Here is a 14,635-nt window from a genome sequence, read left to right on the forward strand (position 1 = left end):
AATAAATAAGTAAATAAATAAATAAATAAATAAATAAATAAAACTAGGAACAAGGTAAAATGTTTGCTCTCAACACTCCTATTTAACATTGTACCGGAAATCTTAACCAAAGTAGTAAGGCAAGAAAAAGAAATAAAAGTCAAAGGGATTAGAAAGGAAGAAATAAAACTGTCCCTGTTTAAAGATGACATGATTGTCAATGTAGGAAAACCCAAGGAATCTATCCAGAAAACAAACCAACAAAAATCCTGTGACTAACGTGAATATAGCAAGGTTACAGGATATACAGCCAACACCCACAAATCGATGTCATTTCTGTATATTAGCAATGTATAATTGGGAACCAAAATGTACAAGCCAATACCATTTACAAATAGCCCAAAGAAAAATGAAATAGGTTTAAAGCTAACAAAACGTGTACAGGATTCGTATGCTGAAAACTGCAGAACCGCTAAAATGTAATTTGTTTGGTATATAAGCCATTTATTTTCAGTTGTCATCAAGATTTCTCTGCCTTTACTCAAATTCCTTTCAGGACAGATCCAAAGAAGCAAATCATATTTTCGTACATTACCTTCATCCATGTTGTATGAAATAGATGTACCAGTAGGCTTTTTAAAAATAATTTTAAGTTTTTGTTCTTTCTCTGACATCAAGGATCAATCATATTCATGATGTGATTTGAAATTGAATTTCATATTCCATCTGCACATTCATCTTTGTCAATAGCTGCTTAGGAACCATTATAAATATGTTACCCAGTATTGCACAACTCCTGCTCTGCATGTCAACTGTGTGATTGTTTTTCGAATTTCAGTCAAAAGATACAAATGATACACATCTTTTAAAAACCTTAATTGAATATTGCCTTTCATATCACCCTTTCTGTTGGTTTGTGATTTTTAGTTTTCCTCATTTTATTTTAAGATTTTTAAAGTTTATTTATTTTGAGAGAAAGAGAGCCAGCACAGTGGGGGAGGGGCAGAGAGAGAGAATCCCAAGCAGGCTTCACCCTGTCAGCGGGGAGCCCGATACGGGGTTCGAACTCAAGAACCGCAAGCTCAAGACCTGAGCTGAAATCAAGAGTCAGACGCTTAACCGACCGAGCCACCTAGGCACCCCTTGTGGTCTATGTGTCTATTCATTGTAAAAAGGTATTGTTTATACTACCAGTGCACGTATGTTTATTATTTAATGAAAAAAGGCTTATAAAGTTAATGCCTGAAGTTCATATGAATATCCTTAATGTTGTGTATCCCCAGGGAATTTATTATAACCTGTTCTTTCTGAGCCCATAACAGATGTTAGTTGTTTTTACTTTCATATTCACACGTAAATACTTTACAATGTGATTTCCCACACATTGTGGCTCTGTTTACTAAACACTCAAGGCATGGTAACACAAAGAAACACTTCATTTTGATTCTAGGAGCTGATGATCTTTGTAACAAACCTTGACAAAAAAGACATACTGCACACGCTGTTGTGATCAATCATGATCAATGAATGATCAATCATTCAGGGATTGCCTAGCCTTAGGGAACATAAAGCAGTTTAGAAAGGTTGGTTATTCTACTCAGCATCGTAATTTAATGACCTAGACCAAGAAATTTCAAATGTGCTGATTAAACTTACACAGTTGACAGGATGGCTAATATTCTAGAAAACCAGAATCAAATTCAGAATGATCATTGATACAAGTTGCATGCATTCATTCATTCATTCATTCATTCATAAATATTTGTTAAATTTTGAGAGAGAAAGAAAGAGCACACAGGAGGAGCAGAAAGAGAGGGAGACAGAGAATCCCAGGCCAACTCCATGCTGTCAGCTGGGGCATGAGACCATGACCTGAGCCAAAGTCAAGAGTTGGACACTTAACTAAGCCCCCCCAGGTGCCCCTGAAAAAATTGCTTTTAAGGCAGAGCAAAATTGAAGGTGAATTTCAATATTATACTTACAGACAGAAGAACAATAAAAATATATGAAAAGAATTAACTAGATGGATCTCTTTCCTTTCTATTCAGTAGCTAAAACTTTGGAAATGAAGAAATGACTTGGGTGCTCATTGTTTAATAGTGAGAAAATTGCTCTCCTCCCGTCCTTTCCTACCCTTCTGAATAATGGCAGCCAGTCCAGACCCCTTCCCTCCCTTGCTTTATATTCTAGTGGTTCATCTAGGAAGACTTTCTCCTCACAGTGCTTATACCCAGTTTCCTGCGTTTAACTGGCCCGACAATATCTGTTTGTGCTTATATTCCCAACAAACAAACTGCTACTACTGTGCTAATTCAGCTCTTTCTCTTCTTTGTAATCTAATTTTCAGTTCCTGATTTCCAGTTATTGCTAACAGTAATGGTAAAAGAAAGATTCAGGGGCGCCTGGGTGGCTCAGTCGGTTGAGCGTCCGACTTCATTCAGCTCAGGTCAGGATCTCACGGTCTGTGAGTTTGAGCCCCGCATCGGGCTCTGTGCTGACAGCTCGGAGCCTGGAGTCTGCTTCGGATTCTGTGTCTCCCTCTCTCTCTGCCCTTCCCCTGTTCATGCTCGGTCTCTCTCTCTCTGTCAAAAATAAACAAACATAATAAAAAATAAATAAAAGATTCCTCAGAAGCATAACGATCACAAACTTAATAATAAATTATTACTATTGAGAAGGAGGGGGAGGGGGCAATACAAAGTCCATCTCATTCTGTCATTTAAATTTTTTTTTTTTCAACGTTTATTTATTTTTGGGACAGAGAGAGACAGAGCATGAACGGGCGAGGGGCAGAGAGAGAGGGAGACACAGAATCAGAAACAGGCTCCAGGCTCTGAGCCATCAGCCCAGAGCCTGACACGGGGCTCGAACCCACGGACCGCGAGATCGTGACCTGGTTGAAGTCGGACGCTTAACCGACTGCGCCACCCAGGCGCCCCAGAACTCATTTAATTCTTAACCGCAATCCTGAGAGGCAGGTCCTGTGGGTAACGAAGCCATGTTTACAGACAAAGCTCCCAAGAGTTAAGGTCAATTGCCCAAGCAACGCCTGGCTGGTAAATGCAGCCTGAGGTCTAACCCAGATAGTCTGGCTCTAGGCTGAGGCTGCATACCTAAAACTGCCACTCATACAGCCTTGCCACCAGAATGGAGATTGAATATCGGTCACAGCGGTCGGAGGGCGTGGGGAACAGTCAACAGTCTTGAAATGGCTGGCAGTGGAGTGGGTCTTGTTGAGAGGGTTAAAGGGATCTGGGTTGTGTGGTTCAGGGAGGAGAAAATACCAGCAGTAAGTTAATTGGGTTTCAAACCTATAAAGGATTGCTTTGAAGAAAGTAATGTTCTGTGTCCATTGAAGACTGTGTTGAAAGGACACACATGCAGTGAGCCAGATCAGGAGTACTTCACGTTGGGCTTGAGGAGTCCTGTCTTGCCATTAAGTCTGAGGAATAATAAATCGGGAGGCTAAATCTAGAATGGGTTGCCATTCAAGGTGGCCGTGGTTTAATTGACTGTGACTGTAACTTCCCCCATTTAATATTGAGTAGATACGTTTCTTCATTCTTAATCTAATGTTCCCTAAGACGGTAATAGAGTTTTAGAACTGAGGACAGGCAGTTCAGCTCCGTATTTTACAGACCAGAAATTATTATTATTTTAAGTTTTTAAAATAGGTATTTATTTGGGGCAGGGGAGAGGCAGAGAGACACAGAGACAGAATCGGAAGCAGGCTCCAGGCTCTGAGCGGTTAGCACCGAGCCTGACGTGGGGCTTGAACCCACGAACCATGAGATCATGACTCGAGCCAAAGTCAGATGCTTACCCGACTGAGTCACCCAGGTGCCCCCAGAACCAGAAATTAGATGTGTGTTATCATAGGACTACCTGCTAAGGGCCCGAACTGAGTTTTAAACCCAGGTCTCCTGAGCACTGTGTCCAGAGTGCAGGCTGCTTTTTGGGGCAGGGTGGTGGGGAGGGGTGATAGTGACAGAAGAGAGAGAGTACTTTGAGAAGTGCTGTTTCATACAGTGGGATTGCTGTGTACTGAAGGGGGAGGCGGTGTAAGTTCCACTAATTCATGAACTCTCCTTTTTCTTTGTGTAGTATGAACCCAGAGGACCTGGTCGGCCCTTGTACCAAAGAAGAATCTCCTCTAGCTCAGTCCAGCCTTGTTCTGAAGAAGTAAGCACTCCTCAAGACAGTCTTGCTCAGTATAAAGAGCTTCAGGACCATAGTAGCCAATCTTCTTTCAACTTTTCATCCCCGGAGTCCTGGGTAAACACCACCTCATCTACCCCCTATCAGAACATTCCGTGTAATGGACCCAGCAGGACAGCTCAACCCAGAGAGTTGATAGGTAAGACAGAATTGGTGTGTTGTTAAAACTGCAGTTTTTGACTGCTTGGCTCCTGGATATTTATGGAGTTTTTCTTCTTCTTCCCGCGCGCCCCCGCCCCCCCCCCCCATTTATATTATTATCTTTGAATCATATTTAATGCTCAAAGTTCGTAGTTGTGTCTCAGGCCATACAGTGTTGTCCATATTTATGGTCTGAAAGGGAAGTAGATCTGTCTCTGGGGAGCTCATTGATTGGATCATTTTTACCTGTGCGCATGAATGAAAGAAGTAATGGAATTTGAATTTCTAAATTTTTTTTTTCAACGTTTTATTTATTTTTGGGACAGAGAGAGAGAGACAGAGCATGAACGGGGGAGGGGCAGAGAGAGAGAGGGAGACACAGAATCAGAAACAGGCTCCAGGCTCTGAGCCATCAGCCCAGAGCCCGACGCGGGGCTCGAACTCGGACCGCGAGATCGTGACCTGGCTGAAGTCGGACGCTTAACCGACTGCGCCACCCAGGCGCCCCTTGAATTTCTAAATTTAATTCTAATTCTAATTTAATCTAAATTCTAAATTTAAATTTCTAAATAGAATCACCTTTGCTTGGGAAAAGTTTGTTTTCTGCGTTTTGTTTTTTGTTTGTCTGTTTGTTTTCTCCCCAGGATTAGGGGCGGGAGTTGGTTGGGTCAACATCAGTTTCCAAGGATTTATTGTCAGTAAAGTCATTGACAGTTTGCTATACAATAGAGTTTGGCCACGAGAGAAACCAATAAAGTCCAGCAGGTTGAGATTTAGAAATCCTGTGTTATTTCCTTATATTCTAATGAACTGAGAAATCTAAAGCTTCAAGAGGAAAAAAAAAAAAGGGCATAGAATGGCATTGGAATGGACAAGGCTCTTATGTTGTTGGGTAGGAAGTCTAAAGTCTTTAGCCTTGAATGCAGATAAATGCACTTTTATCCTTTATCTGTTCCCTCTTTTTTAAAAGATATTAAATGTACGGAAACAAATGATACTGTTTGAGTTCTCTAACCTGTAGCCTTCTCTTTGTAGGCTGTAGACATTGATCTTTGTGAATAAGCCTGTGATCTTTGTTGGGTGAATTTCTGCCCTGGTAGCCTTAATCTTTGTATTGGGATTTAATTTTGTTCATTCTTAGCATGTGAATCTATTGTTTCTGCAACTGGCCCATTTTTGAGTTTGTACCATACAAACATATTTTTAGAACAATAGACTTGGTAGGACAAAAGCATTAAAAAGATTTTGGTTTTGTTTCCTGGAAAGACACATTGTGATTTTAATTGTTAAGACATTCATTAATACCTGTCGTGTATTAATTGAGAAACATCTCATTTACAAAATCAGTAATAAGGAATTTTTTTTGAAGTTTTATTTATTTATTTTGAGAGTGAAAGTGTGTATGCATGTGCACAAGTTGGGGAGAGGAGAGCCAGAGAGAGGGAGAGAGTCCCAAGTAGGCTCCATGCTGGATCCCATGAACCACAAGATCCTGACCTGAGCTAAGATGAAGTCTGACGTTTAACTGACCGAGCCACCCAGGTGGCCCTTGTTACTTTTTGGTTGTTTTGTTATAACTTCGTTGTCTTTATTTATTAAAAACGTTTTTTTGAACGTTTACTTACTTTTGAGAGAGAGAGACTGACAGAGCGTGAGCAGAGGAGGGGCTGAGAGAGAGGGAGACACAGAATCGGAAGCAGGCTCCAGGCTCGGAGCTGTCAGCACAGGGCCCGATGTGGGGCTCAGACCCATGAACCCTGAGATCATGACCTGAGCTGAGTCAGATGCTCCACCATCTGAGCCACCCAGGCGCCCCTATTATAACTTACTTTAAAGACAACATCCTTTCTCTCTCTCTCTCTGTCTCTCTCTCTCTCTCTCTCTCTCTCTTTTTTTTTTCCACCTAAATTTTAGGATAACGGCCAAAATCAATGAAAACCTGACTTGAGCTGATAAGGTAGAAAGTTCCTAAATAACTGTCCAAAGTGCATGTCATTTTATGGTATCTTTTCCACAAATATACAATTACTATTTTGTCATTACTGGTAGACAAATTGTAGTATTCTTTTGTTGAAAGTAACAGTTAAAGTATTAAACAATGAGCTCAAGGGGCGCCTGGGTGGCGCAGTCGGTTAAGCGTCCGACTTCAGCCAGGTCACGATCTCGCGGTCCGTGAGTTCGAGCCCCGCGTCGGGCTCTGGGCTGATGGCTCAGAGCCTGGAGCCTGTTTCCGATTCTGTGTCTCCCTCTCTCTCTGCCCCTCCCCTGTTCATGCTCTGTCTCTCTCTGTCCCAAAAATAAATAAACGTTGAAAAAAAATTTTTTTTTTTAAAATGAGCTCAAGACCACAAGTCTTCTGAAGCACAACTATCAGTATTCATTTATTGATTCATTTTTAGAGGAGTGCAGCCATTGCCTGTCGTGGGTCAGAAGGGGAATAATTACCACGTGGGAAATTTTTTTCTGAAGTTTGAGACTTGAGACTTCTTGAAGAAAACTGTTCATGTCATTTTGATTAGGAATTTAAAAGTGGTCATTGTGTCCGATATGGCCATATTTTCTCAATTTTCATCCCGAGAGCAAAGAACCACGTCTTTGACCTTCTTGAACTTTGGATTTCCCATTTTGTCACTGATCGCACTTCCAAGTTCTCAGTGAATGCCTGCTGACTAAGGAGATAATGAAAATAGGTCTTGTGCCCATGAGGTTGTGGGTGGTCCAGTCACACGGCTCAGCCTTTACACCTGGTGATGTCAACCGGGCCGCCGGATAGGCTTCACTTCTCCCAACATACGGATGTGTTTGAGTTCTTTTCACTTATCTTGGGGACCGTACGTAGTACTCTATCAGACATTCCCTATTAACGTACAGATGAAAATTTAAGATGAGATAGACAACATTGAATAACATCATTGGTTGTCAGATTAGTAATAGCTTTAAAGAATAGTTTCTCTTATCTGGAATATATGTGGTAAGTCATATTAATAAAAATCTTGAACTCATGGTTAAATAAGAATGTAGGCATTAAGTTAGAACTGTTTTGTATGGATTATTTAGTTGAAAATATTTAATTGTTGTCCTGAAAATGAGAACATGGTTAAATAATAAAACTTAGTAAAGTAAGTAAAAATAGTAAGTTCTTGAACAATCAATAAGATGTTTATCTTATGTATTGTGTTAGACAGTACAGTCTGCTGTTATATTGAAATATTTGGTGAGGTTTTTATTTTTTTATGTTGTAAGTTTTTATTTAAATTCTAGGTAGTTAACATATAGTGTAATGTACATTTCAGGAGTAGAATTTAATGATTCATCATGGTATGTTTGTTAAACTAGTGCTTTTAAAAGCATTTTTTCCCCCACAAAAATCAATGACATTTAGATGGAGAAGTGGGAAATGTTCTAGAAAGATGTTAGGTAGTTTAAACTAATTTTGAAGAATTTTATGAATTTTTAAAGGTTTTTTTGTTTTGTTTTGTTTTTTGTTGTGTTTTCAGTTTAGTTATTCATTTTGAGAGAGACAGAGACAGCACGAGCAGGGGAGGAGCAGAGAGAGAGGCAGAGACAGAATCCCAAGTAGGCTCCACAGTGGTTACTTTGGGGCACTTGGCTGGCTTAGTTGGTTAAGCATCTGACTCTCGATTTCAGCTCAGGTCACGATCTCACAGTTTTGTGGGTTCCAGCCCCATGTCAGGCTCTGTGCTGACAGCATGAAACCTGCTTGGGATTCTGTCTCTCCCTCTCTCTCTGTCTCTCCCCTGCTCACACATGCTTGCTTGGTCTCTCTCACTCTCTCTCTCTCTCTCTCTCTCTCTCAAAATAAATAAATACACATTTAAAAATAAAAAATAAAAATGAGAGGTTACTTAAATAAGTTATGAAGTATCTGTGTTATATGATGTGGTTAGGAAAAAACACCAACTTAAGGCTTATCTCTGGTATAACTGACTTCTTTTCCTCTTTGGCCTTTTCTGTAACTTTCAAATTATCCTCAGTGAATGTGTATTATGATTATAATCCAGTACAATGTCAGTGAGGGAGAACAGAATTTACCGCCCCCAAACATGCTCTTTGGCATAAAGATTATTTCAGGATGATTATTTTTAAGAAACTACAGACACAGAAGCTCTGAAAACTGGGTGAAAGTTACCCTTTGGTAAGAGACATTTTACATTTACAAGGGAGGTCTCTCTTTGTAAGAATGTCTCCCTCTCTGCACCAGGAAGAGGATCGTTCTAAATTTCTAGAAACTATCGATGGAGAAAACAATTTACCCTTAAGTTAACTTACCCTGCATAACAACCTTGTTCACTGTGCTTTTCCTGGTATCCTCACGTAACTGCCTCACACACCCAAGATCTTTTGTCTTTAGCTGGACATGTCATTTTAGTTGCTGGTTTGGGCCATTTCAGGGAGTTATTCGGTTTTCCTGGATCTCCCTCATGTATACAGAAGGTATACATGTTTATTAAACATTTGTTTGTTTTTCTCCTGTTCAGCTGTCTTACTGTAGGGACTGTCTCAGACAAGAACCTAGAAGAGTAGAGGGAAAATTATTTAAACATTTAAAGGATTGGAAAAAGCAGTGTTTGAGAGTAAGTCATGGTTTAGTGGACAATAAAATTAGGAAGAGTGGGGTCAAATTTTATTTTATTTTTTTAATGTTTATTTACTTTTTGAGAGACTGAGCACAAGCAGGGCAGGGGCAGAGAGAGAGGGAGACACAGAATCCGAAGCAGGCTCCTGACTCTGAGCTGTCAGCACAGAGCCCGACGCGGAGCTCGAACCCACGGACCGCGAGATCCTGACCTGAGCCGAAGTCAGACGCTCAACCGACTAAGCCACCCAGGCGCCATTATTGTTTTTTTAAATTTACATCCAAGTTGTTAGCGTAAAGTGTAATAATGATTTCAGGAATAGAATTTAGTGATTCATCACTCACATATAACACCTAATGCTCATCCCAACAAGTGTCCTCCTTAATGCCCCTTGCCCATTTGGCCCATCCCCCCACCCACAACCCCTCCAGCGACTCTCAGTTTGTTCTCTGTATTTAAGAGTCTCTTATGGTTTATCTCCCTCCCTGTTTTTATATTATTTTTGTTTCCCTTCCTTTATGTTCATCTGTTTTGTATCTTAAATTCCACATATGAGTGAAGTCATATGATACTTCTCTTTCTCTGACTGACTTATTTCACTTAGCATAATATACTCCAGTTCCATCCACGTTGTTGCAGATGGCAAGATTCCATTCTTTTTGATTGCCAAGTAATACTCCATTGTAGAAATACCACATCTTCTTTATCCATTCATCAGTCAGTGGACATTTGGGCTCTTTCCATAATTTGGCGATTGCCGATAGGGCTGCTATAAACATCAGAGTACATGTCCCCCTTTGAAAAAGCACTCTTGTATCCCTTGGATTAATACCTAGTAGTTTTAGTTGCTGGGTCACAGGGTAGTTCCGTTTGAGCGGGGTCAAGTTTTAAAGGATGTTAAAAATTAGATTACATATGGGAAATGTGAAGTAAAATTTATAGTTGTTTCTCCCGTACCTTACCCTGTGTTTATTTATATATTACAAGAAAAGAGAGCATTTTTAAGAAATGGAACCGAGTGTTACTATTACCTAGGTTAAAAATAAAAGGTATTTTGACCAGGAGTCAGCATATACAGCTCCTTTTTATTTAAGAAAGAACGTGTAAGTTCCCATATTCAAAGTTGAGCAGTTAACATATTAAATATCAAGGTGTACCATTATAAAATTAGTTTTGCGAAGCAAATCTTCAGGTTTGACCTTCCGTTTTCATACGTTAGCTATTCCAGTTTACGTAGTCAGTTCTTTTGCAAGCATTGATAAGATTCAGAAGTTTGATTCGATGTGTTGTGACCTCAGCGTTCTGTGGCAGAACTTGACTGTCCCCAGGGCTGTACCGTCACGGAGCTCCTGGGGACGAGAGCCAGTTGTGACACGTCGAGCTAACGAGATGCGTCAGCATTGCCAGGCGTGCCCTTAAAGCCGTGTCGCTCTTCTCCGCTTCTAGTTCCACCACCCAAGACCGTCAAACCCCCTGAGGATCAGCTGAAGTCCGAGAGCCTCGAGGTGTCCAGTTCCTTCAACTATAATGTGCTGCAGCATCTCGGCCAGTTCCCCCCACTCATGCCCAACAAGCAGATCGCGGAGTCGGCCAGCAGCAGTAGCCAGCAGAGCTCGGGGGGCAGCAAGCCCGCCATGTCCTACGCCAGCGCTTTGCGGGCCCCTCCCAAGCCCAGGCCCCAGCCTGAGCAGGCCAAGAAGAGTAGCGACCCTCTGTCTCTGTTCCAGGAACTCAGCCTGGGGAGCTCATCAGGCAGCAATGGCTTTTACTCCTATTTTAAATAATCACTTTTTTTCCCCCTCCAGGGCGAATGTTTTGATTTTTGTTTATATCAATAGAATTAAGATAGTTGGACTTCCTCTATAGATGCACAGTTCCCTTTGTTTTAATATTAAATATGTTCTCACTTAATTGCTTTGCTGCTAGACTTGCAACTAATTTTTTAAAAGTATATTCCATTATTTTGCATTTTTGACGTGTCTTTTGACAGCTTTTATGTAGAATAAAAAATATTTTTAAATTTGTGTATTGTTACATATGTTTGCATCAAGCTAGCAGCTAAGAGTTAATTGTGCAACTATAAAAAAAAAAAAAGAAAAAAAAACTTTGTCTAAAATGTATTTAAAAAGAAAAAAAATTGTAAGTAGCATTTACATTTATTCAATAATATTACCATATGCTGGGTTTCTGTACCAGAAATGGCCAGTTGATGTACAAATGTATGTTATTTTTGCTTAAATTCATTTAAAATTTTTTAAAATAAAGGGGCAGCATCTTCTAAATACTTTAAGTTTTATCAGTTTTTTTTTTTTTTTGTGACAAGATGCTGCATTCTAAAACTTTTATAGTTTTAGACTCTGTATGATGTGCTGTTGTAATCTCCATCCACTGTAGGATAGAGTTAAAGGCATTCTTTGCAAATGTATCTTGTATGCCACTGTTTTTTGTAACATGAAAAAACATTGGCATAGTTAGTTATTTTTTGGACAAGCTGTACTTCAAGCTTGTTTTTAACGTTAATTTGATAGTGTGTGTGTGTGTGTGTTTTTTTTTTAAACAAATCATGAAGCTGAAAAATTTTTAGGATTGTTGGTGCTTAGTAGACTTGATAACTATTTTAAAAATGCGTGAATTTAGTAAAATCCTTTTTTTCTCACTATGCATGTGTAAATGTTTGTAATCTGGCTTTCTCCCCCCCTCTCCCCCCAGTGGTATAAAGAATTGTGCCGCTTTAAGGTTTGTTTTTTTTTTTTTCCCCCTCCAGTAAAAATTTTGGTACCTTATTTGATGTTTACATTAAAATGTGACATTATTCATGGCAATTCAAATATTTTGCTAACTGTTTTGTTTGAGGAACATCATTAAAAAGAAAGCTGATATTTGTCCAACATGTATCAAAATTCATCGAAATCTGGGGCAAAAAACTACCCTTGTTTTTCATGTCTTTCGATTCTTATAATCCCACTGAACTTGTATAAAAATATAAAATTTAAATAGCCATCTTAAATATTCTACAGTCTAAAAATTGTTTTCAGTGAACTTTGGTAAAATCCAAAGCAAAACATTTACCCTCTTAAAACTTGTGGTCTTCTAACACCCTTGAAACAATGCATGTCCTTCTTGTTTTCCTGATTGGGTAGTCCTACTTTTTGTACTTCAGAGAAATCTTGAAACTACAACATAACTTTTTTGTTGTTGTTCTTTTTGTTTTGTTTGGTTTTGGTTTTGTTTTTAAATAACGTAAGGTTCGGAAACATTGCTGATGAACCAGTGAATCCTGATGATCCATTCAAAAATAGTTTTTTTGGAGGACTACTTTTGAATAGGCCATCCTGTATTCACAGTACAATTTTTGAAATGGGGTTGAAAAGTGGTGGCAGGGTTAAAGAAAACTCCTCACATCTCCTCTATGACTGGAGTTTTATTGCTGTTGGCCAGCTCCAACTCCCTGTAATCCTTAGACAATTTAGGAGAAGAGAACGCCTTTAGTTAAGGGTTAGTGAGCCTGCAGGAAAAGGAGAACACCTGTTTTCTTCAGCTCTTTCTGCTCAGAGTGGGTGCACATCATTTGTCCGCGGCTTCCGTTTATGGGCTGTGAGTCTCCATGTGAGGCAGTGGATGGAGACCTGTGGACCGTAGACGTATTAATGGTTAGTATAAATCACAGTTGGAAAACAGAGCCAGCAACTTACGGCACCACATTTTCTCTCTCTGATGTCAGACCGCCACCTTTGACTGTGTCACATTTTGCTCAACGTAACTTTAGTCACAAGAAGTTTTTGTGTTTCGACTCAGTGACGAAACGCAAGATAGAGCCCAAATTAAAATCAGATCTTCCTGACGGGAGGATGTCTCTGAACAATGATTTTTTCATCCGTGATTCTCCCCCACAATGCAAGTCAGATAAATGTTTCAGAGCATTTTGATAATTACGAAGACAGAACTGGCATGTCAGGGCTTTGAGTTAATCCCTTGTCATGGAGTCATTGCCGAATTTTCTGTTTTCCATACTTGAACCTTTAAAAAATATCAGTTTTAACTTATTTGTATTTATATTTAAAGAGGTCAGGTGCACACCCCACCACTTTATATAAATATACTGATGTTGGAAGCTTGGGATAAGGAAGCTGCTGAGTTGTCGTGACACCCCTGTTCTAAGAAGTTATTTCCAAAAAACTAAAAACAATAGCTACTTATTAGTTCCTTGCTCTGCTGTGTCCCAGTGTTCCTCCTTTCCTGATAGTTCTTAACAACCGGTCAAGTATTTGGATATTGTTTCCATCTACTGCCCTTGTAGATTCAGTTTTGAATGTGTCTTCTAACACATTTACTCTTCCTCAGTGTTACTTACTGCCATCTCTCCAGCTGAGCTTTGAATCTGTCATTTACGCGCGTGTAAAGTGTTGCAATGATCCTGATTGAGTCTTACCGGGGGAATCCTTGTAAGTTTCTGTGGAAACGAGGCGTGGCTCATGCTGTCTGGGTATTCCTTGGGTAGCAGTTAGCAAATGCACACAAAGCAGACTGAGAAAACAGCTTAAGTGCTAGTTTCATCCTTAGTGTTCAGACGGAACTTTTTTTTTTTTTTGAAGAAACCTTGATGTTAGCTCTTGGATGATGCCAAGTATTACCAGCTTCCTTTTCTTCTAGTACTGATTTCTTTTAAGTGAAGTTAATTGTTCACATGATGTCTTTCTACTTCTTTGTTCTTTGTATCACTCTGAGGGGTTTCCTTTTTCTTGCCAGAACTTTTTTTTTTTTTAATTCATCTCGCTTTTTAATTTCAGTGCTGCTTGAGATTTTCTTTTTTTTTTTAACCTTAAAGAAATTCTTTTGGCTGATAGAATTTGTAGAGTGTCTGTGCTGAAGTTGTTTTTTTTTTTTTCTTTCCTGATCTAACAGTGATTTTATTTAAGATTTGAAAAACCTCATGATTCAGTGTAATGTGGATATTTTCTGGTGTTGCTTTTAAAAGGGGCTTTGGTTGCCATTTTGGCACATGCTTTGCCAAACTGTTATAGCAGAGCTTTGTTTCTGATTAATCAGTAGTTAATTATTGACCATTTAAACTAACATGACCTTAATGTTCCTTTCCTCAGACAGATACGCTTTCTATCCAGGTCATTTTGTGTATGCGAAATAACAAACTGCTTTGTGTGGTTTTTTTCATGAGAGATCCTAGAATAAGTTCAGGTTGAGTGTAAACATCAATTGGTCTTTTCAGTTCAAAGAATTGCAGAATAAGTAAAATACGCAGAATTCCCACTGAATAAGCATTATCTAATTGAACATAGCAATCTCCAAGACCTATTTGTAAAAATAGTTTCCTTGTGGATGGAGGCATTGAAATTGCTGAGAAAGCTAACTGGATTTCCTCGCTTTGAGATAGGTAACATATAGTAGTATCTTGTTCTAGTGTAGTTACTTTACGTGTTTAATATTTTTCATGTATATACATCTCGAGAGCAACGAACCTATAAGCATGTAAGAATGTATCTCTAGCTACTTTGGCTAGAGAGAGCCACCCATGCCTGAGATCCAGGGTGTGAACAAACAATTTCAAGATAAAAAGAAAATTAGATTGACTGAACTAGTTGTTTAAAAAGACACCTGTTCTACTTGGATAACGTTTCATATTGGAGTTGTCCTTAAAAAGGTAATCCCAGAAAAAGTTTAAGAATACATGATTGAAACCTTAA

General features: G+C 39.3%; 1 protein-coding gene across 5 annotated transcripts in view; it reads left to right on the forward strand.

Annotated features, from left to right (window-relative positions):
• Nucleotides 1–11,824, forward strand: part of HELZ (helicase with zinc finger) — a 156,137-nt gene extending 144,313 nt beyond the window's left edge. For all 5 annotated transcript variants that reach the window (XM_040452156.1, XM_040452160.1, XM_040452158.1 and 2 more), the window contains 2 exons: nucleotides 4,084–4,336; nucleotides 10,383–11,824. In XM_040452156.1, coding sequence (XP_040308090.1) covers nucleotides 4,084–4,336; nucleotides 10,383–10,720 — 591 coding nt within the window. In that variant the 3' untranslated portion in view covers nucleotides 10,721–11,824. The remainder of the gene's footprint in view (nucleotides 1–4,083; nucleotides 4,337–10,382) is intronic.
• The last annotated feature ends 2,811 nt before the right edge of the window (nucleotides 11,825–14,635 follow it).

The sequence above is a fragment of the Herpailurus yagouaroundi genome, unplaced genomic scaffold (genome assembly GCF_014898765.1).
Source record: "Herpailurus yagouaroundi ecotype Mexico unplaced genomic scaffold, PumYag 206, whole genome shotgun sequence".
Classification (NCBI taxonomy): Eukaryota; Metazoa; Chordata; class Mammalia; order Carnivora; family Felidae; genus Herpailurus; species Herpailurus yagouaroundi.